General features: G+C 35.6%; 2 protein-coding genes across 4 annotated transcripts; one reads left to right on the top strand and one right to left on the bottom strand.

Moving 5' to 3' along the window:
• The first annotated feature begins 213 nt into the window (after positions 1–213).
• LOC104085424 (cyclic dof factor 1) lies at positions 214–3597 on the top strand. The gene is made up of 2 exons (XM_009589441.4): positions 214–1049; positions 1915–3597. Exons 1-2 carry the CDS (start codon positions 810–812, stop codon positions 3184–3186), a joined length of 1512 nt encoding a protein of 503 aa, XP_009587736.1. The 5' UTR covers positions 214–809; the 3' UTR covers positions 3187–3597.
• A 5307-nt stretch (positions 3598–8904) lies between these two features.
• On the bottom strand, positions 8905–21665 carry LOC104085425 (uncharacterized). Of its 3 annotated transcripts, XM_070187584.1 has the most exons (6): positions 21415–21665; positions 19417–19823; positions 12517–12555; positions 9858–9942; positions 9702–9780; positions 8905–9256 (listed from the first exon to the last, which is right to left on the bottom strand). In XM_070187584.1, the coding sequence occupies exons 2-6, from the start codon at positions 19801–19803 to the stop codon at positions 9217–9219; spliced, it is 630 nt and encodes a 209-aa protein (XP_070043685.1). In that variant the 5' UTR covers positions 19804–19823; positions 21415–21665; the 3' UTR covers positions 8905–9216. The 3 variants fall into 3 exon arrangements, with proteins under 3 accessions (XP_070043685.1, XP_009587737.1, XP_009587739.1); XM_009589442.4 differs by lacking the exon at positions 21415–21665 and having other exon boundaries at positions 19417–21367; XM_009589444.4 differs by lacking the exon at positions 21415–21665 and having other exon boundaries at positions 8905–9247; positions 19417–21367.
• Between the last annotated feature and the right edge of the window lie 1331 nt (positions 21666–22996).

The raw sequence follows: 22996 nt of genomic DNA, 5'->3' as shown, positions 1-22996 counted from the left end.
AACTTTATATTGATGTACACCTAACGTTCATGCGTTGGTTAAAATATAATATTGCTATAAAGATTGAAATTTTTTCAAACTAACGCGCAAATATCTTCAAAGAAATTCATTAGTCCAATAATAATAATATTACCCTTCTATTAGAGCGACACTAAAAGAGAGATAATGGCCACTTCCCAGAATTTGACAGAAGAATAAAACGAATTTCATTGGTTCAGACAAAACTTCAATTTCTCCCTTCTATTAGCTGATGATGAGTTGCACAGCTGCAGTTCTTCTCCCCAAAAGTACAAACTTATCCATCCCCTAGCCAATAATCTCCTTCCACATCATCTGCACTGGGTTTCAAACAAAGTCCTTTGACCCAAGGGTGCACCCAACTTCCGTGCAACTATACGAATCTAAAGAAAGATTGTATTACTATCAGAAAAGGTCACTATATAAAATTTGTGGCTGAGAAAATAATTGTGTGATGACGTGGCATCCCAAACATCCCCCACGCTGTCATTTTGTTTAAACCCCTGATCAAAATCACAGTTCTCAACCATGCCAACAAGGCCTTAAACCTTTTCACAGTTCTCAGTTCTCAAACAGTTTACTTCACCGTATCTCCAATCTTGATTTTCCGACGATTCTCCGGCGGGAACTCTTCCGGCGACCAATCCACCACTAGTACGGAAGGACCCTTTAAGTTTCTTCTTTTATTTTTTTTACTGGAAACTCCGATTCTCCGATCTTGACTCTCCGACGACTACTCAAATACTACTAGAAAAGACTCTAATTTTTTTAATATCTTTTCACTGGAAAATATGAGGGAATTGAAGGATCCAGAGATTAAGTTGTTTGGTAAGAAGATTGCTTTGCCGGAGAACATAAAAATGTGGCCTTTGACAGTCTCCGGCGAAGATCCCGGCGAAGGTAATTCTGGAAATGCTAGCTGTGGTGTTAAAGATAGCGAGACGAATATTGGGTCTGACTGTGATGGATGTTTAGAGGATGAGAAAGTAAGCAGTGAGGAGAAAGATGAAGAAAATCAAGAAGCTGAGAAGGTACAGTTCCAAATAGTCCATTTTGCAATATCTAATGACTAAAATTGATGGTCCAAATTTTACTTTTTGTTTTTTTTTTCTTTTGCTTAATTTGGTTAAGAATTTTGAAAATAGGTCTTCCTAGAGATTGAACTATTCTTTGTGTATAAGACTTTTACTTCTTCACTTATTAACTGTTTATCGTTTTTCTCTCTTGTTTTGTTTATAACTGATAACTTCAAAAATGATTGTTTCTCGAAGTTTTTACTCTCACTATATTGCATAATTCTTAATTCTTTGGATAAGATGTAATCTACTTGCTTGTAGAAAGAGGTCAATAAATGCTTCCACTTAGATTAGTACTACCAGTTAGGAGTTATCTGTTTAAGTTGTTGTGTTTATACTTTTTCTTCTGTGTAACACTCTTCTAATTTTTGGCTTTCTTCACTGTATTTTAGTTCCGCAAATAGAATTAACCAAAAGATTTCGAATTCTCTAAGTACTTGTTTCGAATAGTGACTTCAGGATTTGGGAGGCCTACTGTTAAAATGTTTCTGTTGTTCTCTGTAATTTTCCAGTTTGAACTTTTTCTCTTTTCTTAAGAGAATAGCTTGATGAGTCCACTTCCTATTTTTCTACATGTTTCTAAGTCTGCTTTGTGTAATCTATGGGCATATCCTTTTCAGTTATGCTTCCTTTATATTAGGTATAGTTGTTACTACTAAAGAAATTGGAGAAAGAATCAGCTTCTCTGTCTTGTCTTGTTTACCATTTTAAGAAAAAGTTGTTAACTTGTTACTGCTCACTATTTCTCTTCTTGCCATCATGTGGATTGACTAGCAATTTGACCAGCAACTCAACTCATATAGTTCTGTTTGGATTTTAGGATCATATATCAGGAGAGCTCAGCGAAACCAAGTCGGAGGAGAAAGATCAAAATCAGATGATGGAAGAATCAGAAGATCCTAGGCTTTTATCAGAGTCAGACAACAATCCAAAAACTCCTAATATTGATGAAGATTCACCTGCATTAAAAACCTCCAAGACTGAAAATGATCCGAACGATGCATACTCTCAGCAAAAAACTCTTAAGAAGCCAGACAAAATTCTCCCATGCCCCCGTTGTAATAGTATGGATACCAAATTCTGCTACTATAACAATTACAATGTCAACCAGCCTCGACATTTCTGCAAGAGCTGCCAGAGATATTGGACTGCTGGCGGTACCATGAGGAATGTGCCTGTGGGAGCTGGTCGTCGCAAGAACAAGAATTCTGCAACGCATTGTCATCACATTACAATCCCTGAAGTCCTCCAAGCGGCAAGAATCGATCCTCCAAATGGATTTCATCATCCAACGTTCAAACCCAATGGTACTGTACTATCATTTGGTCCTGACTCACCTCTCTGTGAATCTATGGCTTCTGTGTTAAACCTTACAGAGAAAAAGGTAGCAAATGGGATTCATAACGGTTTCTACGGGCCTGAAAACAAGAACTCCTTTCGCAAAGCTGGAGAAAATGGGGATGACTGTTGTAGTGGATCTTCGGTCACTACATCAACTTCAATGATCGATGGAGGCACTCATAGGCGCAATGAGTTAGCCGTTCCAAATGTAAATGGCTTCGCACCTCCAGTTCCTTGCATACCCAGCGTTCCTTGGCCTTACCCATGGAATGCTGCAGTTCCTCTTCCAGCTATTTTCCCTCCCGGATATCCATTGCCATTCTGTCCTCCACCCTACTGGAATTGCAATATGCTTGGTCCGTGGAGTATTCCCTGGTTGACTCCACCCTCGCCAACCGAGAACCCAAAAGGGTCAGGATCTGCTCCTAATTCACCTTTAGGGAAGCATTCAAGGGAAGGGGACTTGCTTAAGTCAAACAGTCCCGACGAAAAAGAACCATCTGAAGAAAAGAATTCAGAAAGGTCTGTTTTGGTCCCAAAAACTTTGCGTATCGATGATCCTGATGAAGCTGCAAAGAGTTCTATATGGTCAACTCTAGGAATTAAATACGACTCTGTTAGCAGGGGAGGGCTTTTTAAGGCCTTGCAACCGAAAAGTGATAAAAAAGATCATACTGCCACTACATCTCCAATGTTGCAGGCTAACCCTGCAGCCTTATCTAGGTCCCTCAGCTTCCAGGAGAGAGCGTAAAGTGAGTTAGAAGCTGTTCAGCCCTGTGAAATACAGTTTTTAGCCAACTCGCTTGCTGAAAGATGCCTGCCAGTTTTCCTGCCTAATGGATGCTTAATCACGATACGCATATCACTAAGAGAGGCTAATATTTTTCAAGTCCTCCAACAGAAGCAGGGGATGATTTCGGAAGCTATTATAGACGGTAGCAAGTATCCTTTCTTTTGTAACACTAGGACAGAGCAGCTGCCTGGGTTTTACTTGGTTTGTGTTCTTCAATGTATATAACTTTATACAGCTGACCATTAGAAAAAAGGAAAGAGAGAGATTTGGATGCACCAGATGTTAAATGTTTAATTGCCAAAGGTAACTTGGAAAGCAGCTCCATCTTTCCATTTTCTTGGTGATCTAAATAATACTTTAGCCTTTTCAGATTACGTGTTTAACTTTTGAAGTTTTATTGATGTTATACGAGTGTGCCTCTTCTTGATTCGTTTCAAAGAAGACGTCATGAAGGCTCGAATATCAACAGGAAGGTCTTTTAAAGATTGATCTTCTGTAAATATACTAAAAAACTCATGAAATGTTTTTAAAATAACTCCAACTGCAAAGATATGCTGCACGAACTACTTGGGACAGGCAAAAGCCGGGACTCAACCATAAGAACATCCAAGATTGTGGCCTAATAGTCAATTTCTTATCAAAGATTGTGGCCTAATAGTCAATAAAGGGAGCGAAAAATACGGAAGACTATGGTTCAATTTTCAACAGCGACAAAAACGTTAAGGGGTCATTTGGTATGAGGTATAAGTAGATATAGTACTGGTATAAAATTTTAATACCACCTTAATACTTTGTTTGGTTAGCAAACCTGGTATAAGTTATTCTGGGATTAAAATTAGTATTGGGATAACTTATACCTTGTAGGGGGTGGGGTAATTAGTGCCGGAATAACTTATACCTTCTTCTTAGAAATTATGCAATTATCATTTTTAATACAACATACCAAACAGTGGATAAAAAATAATACCAGAATAACTAATCTCAGCATAACTTATCCCAACATAAGCCGTATTAAAACCAAACGACCCCTAAATGATTTGTTTTCATCTGTCTTAAACTTGAAGGAAGTGAATATTTGTTTAATGCCCTCTTTTCATGCATATAGCTTAGAGCCTCTGAAAATTCTAGAAAAAGCCAAAGTAGTCAAGTACCTTTCCTTTTCAATCCCAAACAACTTGCAAAAGGGAGTGGAAAGATGATACTTTTTAAAAAGATGGCAAAAACTTTAATAAAAAATGAGAAGATTTTTGAGATATATGATCTTAAATAATATATAGTATTTGTGTGGCCGTCAAACTTTTGAAATTTATGGTTTTAAACATGTCATAGCATTTGTGTGTCTATAAATACTTCATTTTAAGGAAATATTAAAGAGTGTCAATCTTTTTTAAACGGACTAAAAAGGGAATAGCGTCAATCTTTTTGAAATGGTCGAGGGAGTACAACTTTTGATTTTCTTTTCTTTTTCTCTTTCTTAAACCCCAAAGTCCCAGGTGGCAACCAAAAATAAGTCACTTGAACTTGAACTTTCTCTTCTTTTCTTTTCTTTTTTCTCTCTATTATTTTAGTTGTGAATATTTAACCTGCTTCTCAACCTCAGATATCCAAAAAAAACAATAATAACAGCCTAATACCCCTTACCTGACTCTGGATTTTCAGCAATCCATTACCTGATAATTAGGCAAGAGGGAGAAATAACTGCAAAATCAATACAATCAGTTAACAAAAAAATAAATCTATTTGTGTTGCTTGATGTAGACATTAGCCTAGTGGGCACTTAGAAAATCAGAACAATCTAGTGTAACAGGTGCACTTGGCAATTTCGTCAATAAAACAGAATAGATATTTTGATGTCCTGAGCATTTCTTAGCCACATTTTATGTAAAAAATAGTTGATTAAGGGGACCCAAAATTCCATATGCTCATATGGCATAAATGCTTTTGGCTTTTGCTTTCCTTTCTTTTATTTCCTTTTAGAGGGATATAGATATAACCATTTCTTTTCCCTATATGCATTTGTTTTCTTTTCTGTTTCTTGGACAACTGGTAATTGAAAATCAACTTTTCAAGGTAGGGTTCATCCATTTCTAGTCCATTCCTTTTCTAAAAATCTAACTATGAATCCTACAACTCAAAACAGCTGCTGATGCAAATTTTCAACACATAACAGACTTCCTATTTTTCCATTTTCTTTTCATTTGAACAGATAAAAATTTGAGGATATTATTTGACATAAAAAAGAAAACTATTTCACAACCTAAGACATTTGAGAATTTTGTTACAAACACTAGAATTTTCCATAAAAGCTAGGTAAATCTTTCATCTTGGAAAGGAAAAAAAATTGGAAACTTAGCAGGCATGAAATCTTTGCAAGAATATATTACTCAGTTGGCAATGCTCTCCATCTAGAAGACAAAGTAGGTGGAGATTGACAAGAAAGTACCATGGTTGGCATAACAAAAACACTTTGTATTTTAGGAAAAAGGGACAGTATTTTCTAAGGAAAAAGGCATCTGTTAGGAAAGTGTGGATGTTAAGCTTTCACTTTGTAACTAAAAGTGAAAGAAAGATCTTTTGGACTTCCAACTTAAACGTTATACTATTTTTTCAAAGTTGAGACAATAAGAGCCAAGAAATGAAAGATTGAGGTGGAAAAGCAAACCAAATGTTATCACTTATCACCACTAACCCAAAAGTCAAATGTTATTTACAAGCAACCATAAGAAGATAAGTTAAACAAAAATCCAGTGACTTCGGTAGAACTTTTCTTAGTTGAAGGCTGACACGAAATTGGTCCTGCTGGCACTTTGCAATACATAATTTGGCATGTATACCATGATAATGAGCATGCTTTAATTACCTTTTCTAGTGGAGGATGTATAACTTAACCAGCATGTAAGTCTTCCGTTTTAATAATAATTGTATTGTATATGTACTAGTTTTCTTTTTTAATATACAATTACTAGATGCACACTCATTGGGCAAAAGAACAAGGAGTGTAATTTCTTCTCATATGCCTAACCGTAAATCAGCGTAGTTACCTGTACTTGTGTTGCTATACTTGTGTTGCTGGAGATAGTAAGTACTCGGTGGAGTAATTAAGGTACAAATAAGCTAATCTGGACACCATCATAAAAAGGTCTTAATAGTTATAGTTAAACTACCACAGAATTCTCATCTATTTAGTAACATTGACTATCAGCTACATGCTCTAACATCTTCCAAATTGATGTCAAGCATTAGATATATATATAATGACTCTTAAGTCTTATTTCCTCCGTTTCAATTTAGATGAGATAGTTTGATTTGACACAAAGTTTAAAAGAGAAAAAAAAAGATTTTTGAAACATGTGATGCTAAAAGCTTTGTGGGCCATGATATTTTTGTGACTATAAAAGCTTCTCATTAAGGGTAAAGTGTGTAAAATGAAGTTTAAAGTTAAATGCTTTCTAAATATAGAAATGTGTTATTCTTTTTTAAACATACTAATAAAGAAAGTGTGTCATTTAAATTGAAAGAGAATAACAATTTCGTGTTGCTTTTTTTTTTTTTTCTGGCCTCAGAGTTTGGCACCCGTTGTCATTCTCTCTCACCAAATTCTTCGGCTAATTATTCGGGTGCTTGGGATTAATCGGCCACTATACGAACACAACGGGGTTTTAGGCCTTCATGACCTTTCACAATGTTGAATTTAAGAAAATGTCATTTTTAGATCTCTTACGTGTAAAAGAAAGATCTTTTATGTGTAAAAATAAATCTCTCATGTATAAAAAAAGAGATGAGGTCATAAAACTAAATACAAGTTTGTAATGGACCACAAAACCAATTGACCCCGAACAACGCTCGTTGTATTTGAGCCAAGTATTTGCAATTTCATTACTATGTTTTTTTGTTTTTCCATTTATTGCTTATTTGCCCTATTTAGGTATTTATTTCTCTGTGAAAAGAGATTTACGCTCAAGATTCTTCTACCAGAGATTTTGCAGCAGACCCAACTCCACGTCCCCATCAGATAGCCAGTGTAACGGGGCGGTTGCGGGGCAAACCCGCGTAAACCCGCATAGGTTTCAACCCGCCCCGCCCCGCCCCGCCCCACAAAGTATAATTTGCTGTTTTTAAACCGCCCCGCGTAAACCCGCCCCCATAATTTTTTTAAAAATTTTTTAATTTGAGAATATTATCAAAAGACACCGTATTCCATTGCATTATAATTTATATATTGTTCTTTTTAGAGATATTTTATGCAATTTTTCTTAATTTTGCTACTTTCGTCTATGTCGCTAGGACTCTCCGAAAATGTGGCTAGATACGTGTCGGATCCTCCAAAAGTAGTGCATTTTTTAAGGATCCGACACGGGTGCTGCTACATTTTGAAGAATCCGCGCAACATAGACTTTCGGTGGTGTTAATGTATAAGTATGCTTCGTTTTGGATTGTAATGTATTGTGTTTGAGAAACTTGCATCTTTGACAAACCATCCACCCTTTCTTTTCCCATAATAAAACCAGTAAAATCCATTACTGCTTCAAACAAAATAAACAAACAACAACTACTGGATAATGTGATAAAGCAACAATTTACAACCAAAAAAACAAAAAAAGGTAGAAATTGTGGAATTATGCTTTGAAATGATCTTTACAAAATATTGTTTGCAACTGTACTAATTGCAACAGCGAATTGCAGTGACTTTATGTTTAGACTTTTACATTTTAGTTATGAGCAGAGCAACGTTTTACCTTTTAGTTCAAAAAATTAAAATTTCGACCCGCGACCCGCCCCGCATCAAATTTTTTTAAAAAAAAATTAGAATCCACACCGCCCCCGCAAACGATGTAACCCGCCCCACCCCGCGAACGCTAAAACCCGCACCGCCCCATTGCCATCCCTAGCCCGTGACACCAAAAAGTGAGAAATTGGCATCAACTCAAATGTGATTCCCATAGGACCTCAACTTTCGACATCCTTAATCAATATTACCTCTTACCTCTCATTAAAGCTAAGCTTATAAGCTGGTCAATCTAGCTTATAAGCACATTTTGACATTTCTACGCTTTTGGTAAATATCTAAAGTGCTTATAAGCCAAAATCAACCATAAACCACAAGTTAGTCACCCCCAACTTATGACTTTTCACCTTATAAGCACTTTCTCTTTTACAAAAACTTTTACTATTTTATCCGTAATAATATTTTAATTCACAAAATACCTTTCCCAAAACAAAATTCCTAATTTTCTCTTCATTCCATGTACGTTTTGTTCCTCCTTTTCTTTATGAAAAATGTTTTTAATTTATAATATTTTGTAAAACTTTAGAGTATTTTAATTTATCAGCAATTTTTACTAAACACATCACCTGCTTATTATTATTAATTTCAGTACTTTCACCCGAACACATAATTGCTTATTTACAAAACCAATTTTCGCACTTTATAGTGCTTTTCAGCACCTCAAGCTTATCAGCTATTTACAATCAGCTAACCCAAACGAGCTCTATTTCCGTCAAAGTTTAGGCATATGAAAAAAATCACTTAGCGATGTTTGTCTAGTACTAGAATTTGAACCTAGTAAACCATGCTTGTCACTTTTGCTACACTCTTTGACCGGTACCTGCTATACTCTTTTGCTGCTTCAGCTTTTCCTAAAAGCAACACTCTACTGTAATGATAGCTTCGTGAAATTGGCAACAATCAACGTGCTGAATACTTAAGAATATGAGAATATGAAACAAAATATCATCACCATCAGCCTACAAAATGTGCTAATTACTTGACTGCTACTGACTAACTGCCTTGTGTGTAATCAATCTCTAGCCTTTTCTATCAAGGTAACCATAAAAAACAACAGACGTAATTTTCAAACAATTTAGGTAGTTCTTCCTTTTTCTATCAAAAGAGAATTGAGTGCAAACCTTAAGGGGTTGTGAGCAAGAATAACTCCCTCAACGACTTCTTAGGGTCTATGCATGATTGCAGAGGTAATTAATCTGCACCTACACAACAACAGCAACCCAGTGGCTGCACCTACACAAACTACAAAAAACAAGTCAGAAGTGCTTTACATGAAGCTGAAACGTTCTCAACAAAATTCCTCGAGCTTTCATTAAGTAGTAATACCACTTTTCAAGCCACTTCCTTTGTCTACTCCAGAATGAACAGAAGAAGGGTATTAACTAGCACGTATAAACATAGAGCAAATAGAAAAGCGAAGACAGAAACAGAAGAAAATAAGAGGTGAGAGTGGAAGTAGTGAAGAGCTTTAATTGATTTGTAAAGAGAATAAATACAAGTAGCAAGGATCATGAAGCTAGCTACAATTGTGAGTTAACAACTGTGGGCAACTTGATACACGAATACTAGGCCTAAATTCCAACAGACACCCTTTCCTTTGATTATGGAAGAGAAGTGCATCAATGTCATTCTAGAGTATCTTGTACAAAGAAGTTGTAATACTGAAATTATCAAAATAATGACTCACTGAATTTTACATCCCCCAGAATCTTGCCCATGACGGACATTGCCGTAGGCAGAAAGTTCAAGAAGATCCATGTCACGACCTGGATGTAATTTTAAAAGGTTAATTGGCAGAGGTAAATCATAAACTATGAATACTTGAACACAAGACTGCATCTACCTGAAACCCGACAATAAGAACTTCTCTGAATAAGTTCAGCCTTTGATATATCAGTTCGATTCCCCTTGGATCGATTAACTGTCGCCTGCAGGAAGAGAGTTGTACCGTCAATTATGTCAACTCTTAGACACACTAATTCCCCAGTTACTTCCCGCTCTCTACATAATCATAACCTTTTCTTTTCTCTTCGGCTTTTTCCCCCTCTTTTTGGGTGAAGTGGAGGAGGGATGAAGGTTGGCTAGCCAAGTTCCATTTCAATATTGAGATTGGCACTGGATCCAAGAGATGTACCAGATTTTACACTTCCGGCAATCACAAAGGAGCAGTCAAACAAATAACTAGTTCAGAGAACATGGATAAAAATGGAGAACCCAAGCAGCAAAATAATTAAGGAGATAAAGCACAAGATACGCAAGTGACCATAATCCCTAAATAGTCTTATAGCCTGTTTGGCCAAGCTTCTCCCATGGCCAAAATTGTTTTTTTCTCAAAAAAGTGATTTTTTCTCAACTTGAGGTGTTTGGCCAAGCTTTTTGGGGGATAAAAAGTGCTTTTGGGTAGAAGCAGAAGCAGTTTTTGAGAAACAGAAAAAAGTAGCTTCTCCCCAGAAGCAGAAGCAGTTTTGGATTTCTTCTTACAAATAATATCCTTAGCAAAATATTGTATATACCAAAATAGCTTTACTTATTTTAAACTATTAAGTAATATATAATGACTTTTGGGGTGAACTTTCATATTTATTGAAAGATTTTTTGATATGTTTAAATCAGAATAAAGTACATTTCAATTTTATTTTTAGAGTTTACTTAAATAAAGTAAAAAACTTAATTATTATTTTTAATAATAAATATTTGTGATTATTTATCTACTCGTATAATATTAACTATTAAGTTAAGAGCCCGTTTGGATTAGCTTATTTTAATTGTTTTTAAGCCAAAATAGCGTTTAAGCCATTTTGTAGTGTTTGGATAAAGTAAAAAAGTATTTTTTAAGCTAAGTTGCTCGGATACGGGTGCGAGTGTCCAACACGGGTGCGGATCTAAAGGTCGGATCTTTTGAGATATAAATTCTAAGATTCGGGAATAGGTGCGGGGATTCGGCTAAAAATAATTAAAAAAATAAAAATATCTCTAAATTTTGAGAAATTTTGTGGAATACTTACGTATAACTTGTAAAGTTTGTTTTTTTTTATTGTCAAGTTGTAGATAAGTAAGGATTGATTTCCTAGTAATACATGTTATTTTCTTCAAATTTACCCTAGTTTTGGTTCTGATTCCGAGAATCAAATTGTATCTCGTCTTGAAATTTTCCGTCCATCATGGTCAACGTATCCAAAATTGTTTGACCAAATCCGGTACAGATCCCATACCCACACCAGTGTTTAAAAAAGGGTCTGCTTCCTCGCTTTAAGTGAGAAGCGGGGAAAGAGAAGCGAAGCGAAGCGAAGAAGCGTCCGCTTCTCTGTTTTAAAATACCCAACCTTATTTTATTAAAAACGAGTTTTTTGGATAAAACACTAGTCTGGACTTCTTCAACAGCAGCGACTAGGGTTCTTCAACTTCCAACAGCAGCGACTTCTTCTTCTTCATCTACTTCTGATTTCTGAAAGAATCTCAAAGCATCAACTAGGGTTGTTCTTCTTCTTCTTCAACTTCAAGTTCAAGACTTCAACAGGTATGTTCTGAACTTCTGATTTTCATTCTTCTTCTTCTTCTTTTTCTTTCTTTTTTTCTTTCTAAACGTCCAAAAACAGGCGAAATGCTGGCGAATTTTTTCCAGAAAATTGCTGCCCAATTTTTTCAGTTTTTAACAGAGAATAGGATGCTCATTTTGTGCTTTAATTGATGCTACTCTTTAGTTTTTTAATTGAATTATTGAACATTTGCTTACAATTACATGTGTTGTCTCTGCAGTATTTATTTTAATTTTTTTTTTTAAATTCCGCTTCACTTCAAAAAAGCGAACGCTTCGCTTCTCGCTTCTCGTGAAATGGGGGTTGTCGCTTTTTCTCGCTTCACGCTCTTCACAACACTGACCCACACCCATACTAGTGTCGTGTCGACACGGGTGCAACATCTAAACTGTCATGTCTGAGCAACTTAGCTTTTAAGCACTTGTTTTTAAGCTAAAATGACCCCAAAAAAAAAAGAAGGCCAAAAGCTAGAATTCCTAACTTATGGCTTATGCTTAAAAGTCACTTAAAATAAGTCTATCCAAACGGGCTCTAAATCTCTTCATGTCCTTATTCCTAATTTAATACTTAAAAGCACTTTTTGAAAAGCTTGCCAAACACTAGTTGTTGCTCGAAAGTACTTTTCAAATTGATTAGCCTCTAAAAGTACTTTTTCGAAAAGCACTTTTGAAAAAAGCACATCCCAAAATAAACTGATTTTTCCAGCTTGGCCAAACATGCTATTAATACTCCCTGTTTTTTCTAATGAACTGGCAGCTAAAAGATAAAGTAGGATATGTTTCAAATCATTAATAAACATTGTTTTCTAAAGTAGCACTTACTATAAACTATCATACAGATTAACTGTCAAAATGAATCAGACAATAACAGGACATCCATAAGTATGCCATAGTGCAGCTAAGGATTTTTCAAGATACTCCACATTAAAGCACAAACAGATATGTTTTACAGGAAAGAAAATCTCACCTGCAGAACCTGACAATTCTCTAATGTACTTTGTCCACCCTACAAAAATTTGAAACAGATAACCTCAATTAAAAATGTTGAAAAAAAACGAGCCTCAATTAAAAATGTCTACTTTCTAAATTTTGTCGGTCCAACAAAAGGTCAATAATAAAGCATCTATAACAGACAGTGGCTTGAAAAGACTAGTCCATCTTCTCTAGAAGCAGACATTTATAATCAGTACAACAGATTAGAAAGAAAGCATTTTTAATGTAAGCTTTTCGGTTGATGCCACAAAGTTCTGATTGAAACTGATGGTGTGAATGCAAAGCTAAGGCTAGAAGTCGTCGTATCATAGAGCATTACCAAAACAGAATATACAAAGCAATTTCATTAGCAAGTTTAGCACTTGCCCCACCTTCTGTAGCAAACCCAAGAAGAAGAAATAAAGGGAACAGAAATGAAATTGTTGGAAACTACTAGCTCTTTAGCAAAGCCATTTACAATGTGCATTATATGAACCTAAGCATGCTTGTATTTTTTTCCCCCAGAAGTATAGACCTCTCTCTCTCAATTCCTCCTATATATTATACTCTTCTTTTGCTTCTTCCTCATCCTCTTATTTGCTTTTGCAAAGTTTAACGAAGTCCTACTCAATTAAGACTGTGCAGAATTTTTGGGAAGAAAAAAACATTTCTATTACTTGTTTGATTCTTGACTCAGTTTTGGATATTTTTGCAATCACAGGTGTGATAAAATGAAAAATGAACATGCAAAAGAACTGAGATTAAAAAAAAATTAACTGTTCATTTTTTTCTTGAGACGTTATCAAGTTCTCATCATGCAGTCCATGTGAAGAATGTCTTTGACAAATTAGTCTAACAATCCTGTCAATGAAATGAGATCCGGTATACAAGCTAAGGAATAACGGTCGTACCCCCAATTCAGGTATTTATGAATTGTTGTAACTTTTATTTTTGACTTCCCTTTTCCTTTCCTCAGGAGTGAAGCACAAGCACCACAAGGAAAATTTCAGTACAGAGCTTGAGTTGGTAAATGTATATGTTAGAATGTCAAGGGTTATTATTAAAATGCTAAAATGTTTAAGGATCAATTTTGATGTTAGATATTATCCTGCAGTGTGCAAATATCATGTATATTATGTTCACACAGATAAATAGCTCTGTCCTGTGTCATCAGATGATCAAGTATTCCCTCTTATTTTCTCACATGGTACCACTGCCTCTACTATCTCTATTCTCTTATTTTTCCACATGGTATCAGCACCTCTACTATATCGATAGAGACTCAGGTAGCTTGTACTTATCTGGCGGCAGTCCAAAGCACCTGTCTCGCTATGTTGTTTTCCTTCTTGGAAAAAGGACAAGCGGAAGCTCCAAACTTCTCTGAAGCTAATTTGCTAGAATGTTACAGAGCTTTTTTTATGGGTTGTTGGAATGTTAAAGAGTTAGTGTTAGAATGTTAGATATGTAAACTTATTTTTGAGATGTCCCACACTGGACATATCATCTATATCTTTTGTTTGAAAAAAGTAATGCTTTCCATTTACCAAATCATCAAGTTATCTATGTATCTCTTCATTTCTCTTGTTATCTAAAAATGGTATCAAAGGCTCTACAATTGTGGTAGTGGTTTAAGTAACTCCTACCGTTCCCGTTCAAGCAGCAACATTTCTATTTTCGGTGCCAGCTCTGACGGTACAGTGCCGATCTCCAAGTGATCATTGTGAAGGCACTACATCTATCTCCGGTGACCCTACTAGTGATGCCACACTTATTTTCTATAACGGTCTGTTCAGTCTATGTCCATTTCTGATGGTTGTCCCAGTGACACAACGCCTATTTTTACTGGCCATTCCGACAACATTGTGCCACTTTCTAATAGTATCATTAAAGGTAAAAGGCATAGAGTTTCAAAATCTACTATGGTTTTAAGCGTAAAAAAGAACTGAAATGTGTAATCAAAGAAAAACTCGCTATAAATACAAGCAACAAATACACGGACAAAAAATTCAAAGAACTACAACTAAGTGGAATATGAAGTACAATCATGACAATCAAACTACGCCTCTGTAAGGTTCGCAGGACTAGCCGGCAGCAAATCCGAATATGAGGAGTGTTGCGGTAGGTTAGTCAGCGTAAAAAATAGTTTAACTATGATATATTCTCAAAAGTAATCAGAATATATATATGAAAGATTGATATAGCAGATCCAACTAGTCCGGAGTTAAGATTCAGTTGATTGTTGAAAATCATGTCAATCAAGTTCGAAAATCATTTTAAATTTGATATCCAAATGAAGAATGCAGATTTTGTCGCTATTAATATTTTAGTGACAGTCTTCTTATACTAGATTTTAATCTTAAATGCTAATCACTAATACATTGTGCTGGTGGCTGCCCATATACAGAATCAGGATCCATAAAATGAAAAGGGGGAAAATCCATTTGTATTGTGTAACCCATTTTTGCTCCCACATTCTTCACATAGTTGGCAAACACCCAAATTGTAGAGCTAGTATAAAGTGAATGTTGTATTAAAATATTCTCAACCCTGTCCAAATTTTTCATTAACCAAACTTCTAAACCAACAGCTCTATCTCCTTGCTCCTGAAACACTAATTTTCACATCTTCAAATGCTTTGGTTAGTAATTCACAGCTTGTTTGGATTGTTGTTACATGTCGTTTCATAATGTATCGTATTGTATTGTACTGTATTATATTGTTTGATGAATACAATGTTTGAATAGATTGTATCGTTTGCCGTCGTTTCATGATGTTACGCACTAACAATATGAAGAATAAACTTGCAACATTACTAAAACAAAATAGGATACGGAGTAGAATTATTATATAAAAAGTAGAATAAAGAATAAAATATGATTATTTAATAATAAAGAAGGGCAAGATGAGAGGAAAGAAGCAAAGAAACGACGTCAGCACACCAAATCCGGCGTTTCATAAAGTGACACTTTTCGTCATTACATAACGATGGATTTAACGATACGATATAATAACATTAAAGTAACATTCAAAACAAACATTGTATTTAAAGTAACAATTCGATACAATATGATAGGTAACAACCATCCAAACAAGTTGTCAATCTTATCCCCCATCTTTCAAAGCATGGCTGGTTCCGATCTTCCCCTAGCATTGAATGGTTCTCTTTTTCCTTCTCATTGTTTTGGTCTTGTAGTGTCTTCCATCTTTAGCCATCAAGATTTCTTGGTGATTATTTTTTCTAACCGTCTAAATGCTCCTCTTGTTGAACTCCGGCTCCAGAATCAACCGAATTATAGTGGAAGGAAATCTGGTAGGTAATGTGTTCCAGAGGCATTCTGGAACAAATCGCATAGGTGAAAATTATTTAGTCCTTTGTTCGAGTTAAGGGTTAGACGGCTACTCAAAAAGTTGATTATTGATCTCGTCCAGTGACCTTGATTTCGGGAACGGATGTACTTATAGCTCCATTTTTTTATAAGTCCAAATGGACACAATTAAATTCATGTTGGATTTGCAATGAAAGCCAAAGTTGCTTCATCCCCAGAAGTAGCAGATTATAAAACTTTCTAATGGCAAAGGGAGAGTAGTCTAGCTTTTTTCCTCCGACAGTAGAGAAGTACGAGTTAGAATCCAACTCCTTACAAAATTTCCAAATTCAGATAAAATCCTCTTGCCGGTTGAGAAAACAGTTCCTATAGGTAGTGTTAAATAACTCTAGCAATGAATGCATCAACTCTGAGGATGGAAGCAAAGATACATTCATTGCAAGGGTTATTCAACATTATCAATGAGAACTGTTTTCTCAACAGTCAGGAGGATTTTATCTAGATTTGGTAATGAAACTTTATAAGAAATTGGACCCCAACTCTCACTTCTCTACTGTCTAAGGGGAAACGCTAGACTACTTCCCTTTTGCCATTGAAAAGCTTTATAATTTGCCTACTTTTGAGGATGAATCAACTTTGGCTTTCATTGCAAATCCGAACATGGATTTAATTGAAGAGAAATTATGTCCATTTGGAAAAGACTAGACTTTTGAAAAATCTGAAGCTAAAAGTAACATTTGTTCCCAGAATATTGGTTATCGGGCAAGACCAATACTCAGCTTTGTGAGTAGCCATCTAACTCCTTACTTGAACAAAACTGAAATTTACAAGGACTCAATGATTTCACTTATGTGATTTGTTCCAAAATGCCTCTTGATATTGGTAAAGACTAAAAACATTAGCAACAATATCCAATACTTTCGTCTCAAGTCCAAATAAAAAAGTTTGTTGTTTCCTTCCATTATAACTAAACTGATTCTGGAAGCTGGAGTTTAGCCAAGAGAAGTATTTACACGGTCAGGGAAAATGATCATCAAGAAATTCTGATGGCTAAAGATGGAAGAACTATAAAACCAAAACGAGGAAAAAAGCATCACTTAATGCTAGGGGAAGACCGAAACCAACCATGCCTAGAAGGTGAACGATAAGATGGAATTACTAATCAAAGCATTTGAAAATGTGAAAATCGGTGTTCAAGAGCAAGGAGAAAATTTTGTCGGTTCAGAAGCTCGGTTGACAAAAAACCTGTCAAGGTTAAGAATGTTTTAATGCATAACTACACTATCGTTATGATTTGGGCGTTTACCAACTATGTGAAGAATATGGGTTATGGAAGCAAAAATGGGTAAAAGATACTAATAGATTTTTTCCCTTTTCATTTAGTGAATCTGAATTTTGTATACGGGCAGCCAGCATCACAAACTGCACCTACATTGCCGCCAGATATCCATTGTTTCCACCTAAGAATACAAGCTTGGATCCCGACGCTCCCAAAGTGAGGGATCTAAATATAGCCGAACGGAATGCAGAAAGGCCTCGAGAAGTTCTTGGGAAAAGAAAAGGTGTGGATGAACAACAATACTATTTTGTTGATTCTGATAATAATGCTTGGATGGATGATATGTGGTCCCAGTTTGGTGGAGGTAGTGTAGTTGGAGGTGCTAGCGAAGCTGGAGATCTCGTCTAACAACGCGTTTTCATCCGGGATGATGAAACATTCAAGTGCGGGGAGGGTAGATTAAAATTTAAACTATTTGCAGTGTCGCTATTTTTATATATCTGCTATAACTAAATTGTTGTTTTGTGTAACATGAAAAGTTAGGTGAAAGATTTGGGTAATACTTTTATTGCTCTATTGACCATGACTGTATTTGTTGGTTGGTGAAGTTTTTGTGTAGGACTAAAACCAACAATGTGTGAATATTTTTGTGAATTATTAAGTATGAAGTATGCATTAAATTTTATACGTTTTAATTTCTCTGGTCTTATTTTTAGCATCAATGTTTACCTAACATGTCCAAATTAATTGAATCTTTGATTATATTTTTTAGGAACAGTTTAGCAAACAATAGCGAAAAAACAGGAAAAGATATGTTTAAAAATCCACAAATGCATCCATGGAATCCTTATTCGCAATGGTGGTATTAGAAAAAATAGGGGCAAATATATATATATATATATATATATATATATATATATATATATATATATATATATATATATAGGTGTGTCTTTTATTTAACACATACAAATAGGTGTGTCTTATACTCATCAGATCATCAAGTTATCAACATATTTTCTTTTAGTTTTTCACATCATTAAAGGATCAATTTAATAACCTAAATCTCCTACACTGCAATTTTTTATAAATACAAGGATTAGAAAGAACACTTAGCAGACAGCTTCTAGAACAAACAGTGCCACAAAATCAATTATGCCGGGGAATGCATAAAGAAATAGAAAGTCTCAGAGAACCTTGTAGTCTGAACCCAAAAATGCTGCTATTAACCCCAACTCAGGGTTACCCCAAAATAGTGTCAAAGCTCAATATTCTAAACATGTCCATCTTATAGACACTACACATCAACTGCAGCTCAACCCCAAATTATTCAGATTCAGCTATATAAATCATATCATCATATACATCCATTCCAGTCTAGAAAGTATATAGTTTTTACTTTTTACACAACTCTCCTGCTTTATCCAGACTTGAGCCTGGACGTTTAAGCTTTGCATAGCTCACAAGACTTGTCCACCTTATCAATCTAAAAGATACTCCATCTGTTTCATTTTGTATGTGGTCTATTTATAAAAATTGACAGCTTTCTATATTTATGAAAACTTTAGTTCTTCCCCTTTTAACATTAAAGACATACTTCTATAAAAATTACATGGCATCAAAAATAATTGTTCCCTCCGTTTCAAGTTATGTGACACTTTCCTTATTAGAACATAAAAAAGAATAACATATTTTGATATTTGGAAACAATTTTGACTTTAAACTTTCTATTTTCCCTGCTTGATTTATGAAAGAAAGAATGATGTAGGTAGATAGAAGTAGTAGGAGTTCCCGTCGAAGGGCTATCCTTTCAATTTTTTGATTCCCAAGTCTTTTTTATTATCACTATTGGAATATTTTTGTTGACATCTTGGTTAGGGGTTTCTAAACTTTTATAATAACACAAATATTACGGAATATTTCAAACCACAAGTTTCAAATATCTTATAGCCACACACTTATCAAAAAAATATCTTATAGCCACATATATATTAGGATATATTTGACCACAAGTTTCAATAGTCTTTATTTTATTTTTTAAACTTATGCCGAGCCAAACTACAGTCACATTAATAGAAATGGAGTAGATTCTAAGAGCATTTTGGTATATTACTTACCTGTCAAATCTTTCTTTCTTCCTCATACTCTGATTTCCAATCAAACAGATTCACACACAAAACAAAACCGAGGGAGTAAAAATTGAGAACTTTTACTCTGATTTCCAATCAAACAGATTCACACACAAAACAAAACCGAGGGAGTAAAAATTGAGAACTTGGAAGAAAAGTACCTTGGAATAGGGAATAATATGGTCATAGTCATGGCATAGACAACCAGGACAACCCACAAGCTTCCGAAACAGTATATTCCCCAACGGGTCGCGGCGCCATCGGTCCGGGTCTCTACCCTTCACTTTCTCCGCTTTCCCCCAACACTGCTGCTTCACACTATACGGGAAACTTCTTGGGTTGTTATTAGAAGAAATTTCAAGCTTCTCAAACAAAGCCAAGTCTGAATCAGTGACAATTTCACTCTCAAGGAGAGCAGCTGATGGTGGACGAGATAGCCTGGAACCCGAAGGTCTTGAGTCGGGTCCTGATGGTTTAACGGGTCGGGTTCTTGTTGGGGATGAACCATACTTGTTTTTCCTTTTGCTTTCTTTACTTGATGACCTCATGTTTCTGTTGATATTTTTAGCTCAAAAGCCATTGACACGAATTATGTTAGCTTTTGACCCGTTTGGAGTTGGGCAGCCATTTGAATGGGAAATCTAAATTGGGTCTTTACTGATTAGCCCAATGAAGTACACAAATAGTACTCAAAGCAAATAGTCTTGATTTTGTCCTGGCATGCCCCGGGGTTATAACTTCAAATTCAATAAGTGTTTTCGTATTCGCCCCATGAGCAACACTTTTAATTTTTAACTTTTAACTTTAAAATTTTATCCACGAAGTAAGCGGGGATCAAAAATTAAAAATTATCCTAAAAAGTATCATATTTCTGCAAACCCCTCTTCATTATTATCAATATGTAGAAATGGCACCAAGTAACTGACGTTAAGAGCACTATTTGAAATGTTAGAGCCAAACTAGCCTGAAGTTTAGACCAGTTTTAACAAGAGGTCTAGTAGTGAAAGTCGTAGTCCTACACATGTCCAACAACACATAAGATCCAACAAATTTAGGCCCAAATGAAGATCCTACTTACCCAATTGGATGCCAAACTAACAAACAAGCAGACTACACAGGGATTTAATTACGCAACTTGAACTCCACACACACTGCAATTCTTAAAACTGTAAATAACATCAATTCTCGCTAAGGTATATGGATAAGATTACATGAAGCATTCACAAGGTACACACATGCTTATATTTTCAGAAAACTAAGTTGAAGTAACAGGAATAGTCATCATGGGGTAGCAGACTACTTCAAGTAGAGTTTCGAAACAAGACACTATCCAGGACTAGCCTAAAGCATTTTAGACAAAAGGTTTCATCGTGAAAGCCAGGAGAATCAGTAGAGCACAACCTTAACATGGTATGTTTGACATGGAAGCTATAACAACACAAGTTCATGATCAAGCAATTGCTTAACAGGGGAAACTTTTAGCATGCTAAACATTAGTCATAAAACAAGAAAAGTTCAAGAGGCATGTTACTTGGATCAACAAGGCAGGCATGTATCTAGATTAACACCAGTTAATTTCATGTAGGGAGGGGAACTGAACACTGAGATATTTTCTAGAGGTCTTAGGCAGCACTAAACAATACAAGGTTTGAACAAGTCAGGGAGCACACATTGAAGTTTATAAGTAGCTGAAAAACATGTCATGTTTGTTTACAGGTCCGGGAAATATTGGTACTTATAAATCACATGATCCATGGATCAACCATAAGTTTTACACAAATGACTCAGCAGGAGGTAATACATTAGAACAAATTCTGGGTATAAGCTAGTTTATTACAAAGAATCTGAAACAAGTAGAGAGATGAACCCATGGCAAACAACAGGTATAAGCATTCAGGCATACCCAAACATATTAGGCTAAGTAGACTTAAGATAGTTAGAAATCGAGGGCATACATCAAACTTAGAGTTTTAGGCAGGTTCTAATGCTAGAAAAGCATACAGCTACAAGACAACTTTAAAGCAAATAGGACCATAAGTAGAGACGACATAGTAACATATCGGTTCACTAAAGCTTAAGTGGCATAGATATACAAGGCCTGAAAACAAGCAAAAGGATGAAATTGCGAGAGTCAAAGATACTGACCAGTAAAAATTAACGTAAGTAAAGGAGAAGAACAAATTTTAGCAATATTTCAAAGATCAGTAGCAACAGAGGACTGCAGGATCCCAATCCGAGTGCGTCAGAGTTCACAAGGGATTCAGATGAGCCCCGAGCAGTGCTCACACTGGGAGGTAGATAAAGCAAATTCCGATAGCCTTGGCTTTCAGTCGGCCAAGAACCAATAGTTTCAGAATAATATCGAGTGAGTGAGAGTGGGAGAGGGTAGTAATTTTTCAGTCCGTTTTAGGGAAATTGGGGGAGGGGTTTATATAGTGTTGAATTAACCAAAATCATAAAAGGAAAACATCAATCGAATCACAAAAATAAGGAAAGAAGTATTAATTGATTTAAAGAAGTTTCAACTGCCAAATCAAATTTTAGACCTTTCGGGTCTGAAGTTCTAATAAAGTCTAATTTCAGAATCGAAATCTTAAGGTTGATTTTGGCAATTTGATTCCAAGCTAGTTAAATTTTAAATACTCTATTTATTTTAGAGATTTGAGGTGTTTGACCAAGCTTCTAAAAAAAGTATTTTTAGGTAATAGCAAAAGTTATTTTTGATAAGCTTGAAAATTAAATTGTAGCTTCTTCTCATAAGCATTTTTTGAAAGCTTGCTAAGAACAAAATAGTGTTTACTATTAGCAAAAATATTTTTTAAAATACCTTTTTTGAAAAAATACTTCTAACAAAAAAGCACTTTCCAAAATAAGTAGAATTTAGAATATTGAATAGGAAGAAAACACTGCAGGGGGTTTTCTAAAATTTACAAGCATACATACACATAATTACACAGCACGATCCAAAGTTTGTTAGTACATATGACCTACCACCTTAGGTTGACTATATAAAGACTTTTACGTAATTATTGTTATTTGACAGATTTTAAAAAGTAACTCAATCCTTGTTATAAATTATGATATTTATTTAACCGAAACCACAGTCAACAATCTTGGTAAACAAACTCGGATCGGTGTTTTGATGATTCCGATAGGTTCGTATGATATTTTTGGACTTGTACGCATGTTTGTTTGGGTGGGTCTGGAGTGACCCGAGCGAGTTTCAGTGCATTTTGTGAAAGATTGTGAAAAATAAGTTTTCAAGTTGAAATCTTGAGTTTTGATGATAAATTCTTGTTATTTGATGTTATATTGAAGATTTGAAATAGCGAACAGGTTTATATGATGTTATTACACTTGTGTGCATGTTCGGTTTGTTTTTCGAGGGGCTCAGGCGAGTTTTGGATAGGCTTCGAACTATTTTTGACTTGTTGGAACTGTTATTTTTGACTTCTGGTGTCTAATGCTTCGCGATCGTGAAGGCTCTCTCGTGATCGCGAATGGGAGATTTTGGGCTGGGGCTGGTTTCTCTTCGCGAATACGAGAGGTCGGTTGCGAACACGAAGCAATGAATGGCTTACCCTTTGCAAACGCGATAGGCATCTCGCAAACGCGAAGCTTTGGGGAGGACCCGGGGGATTGCAGGGTTCTTCTTCGCGAACGCAGATCAGGGGTCGCGAACGCGATAGCAGGCTGAGAATTAAGCTTTCGTGAATGCGTCAGGTGCTTCGCGAACGCTAA

This window comes from Nicotiana tomentosiformis, chromosome 10 (genome assembly GCF_000390325.3).
Source record: "Nicotiana tomentosiformis chromosome 10, ASM39032v3, whole genome shotgun sequence".
NCBI lineage: Eukaryota > Viridiplantae > Streptophyta > Magnoliopsida > Solanales > Solanaceae > Nicotiana > Nicotiana tomentosiformis.
The sequence above is the reverse complement of the archived record's forward strand: the minus strand, read 5'-3'. Positions and strand labels throughout refer to the sequence as shown.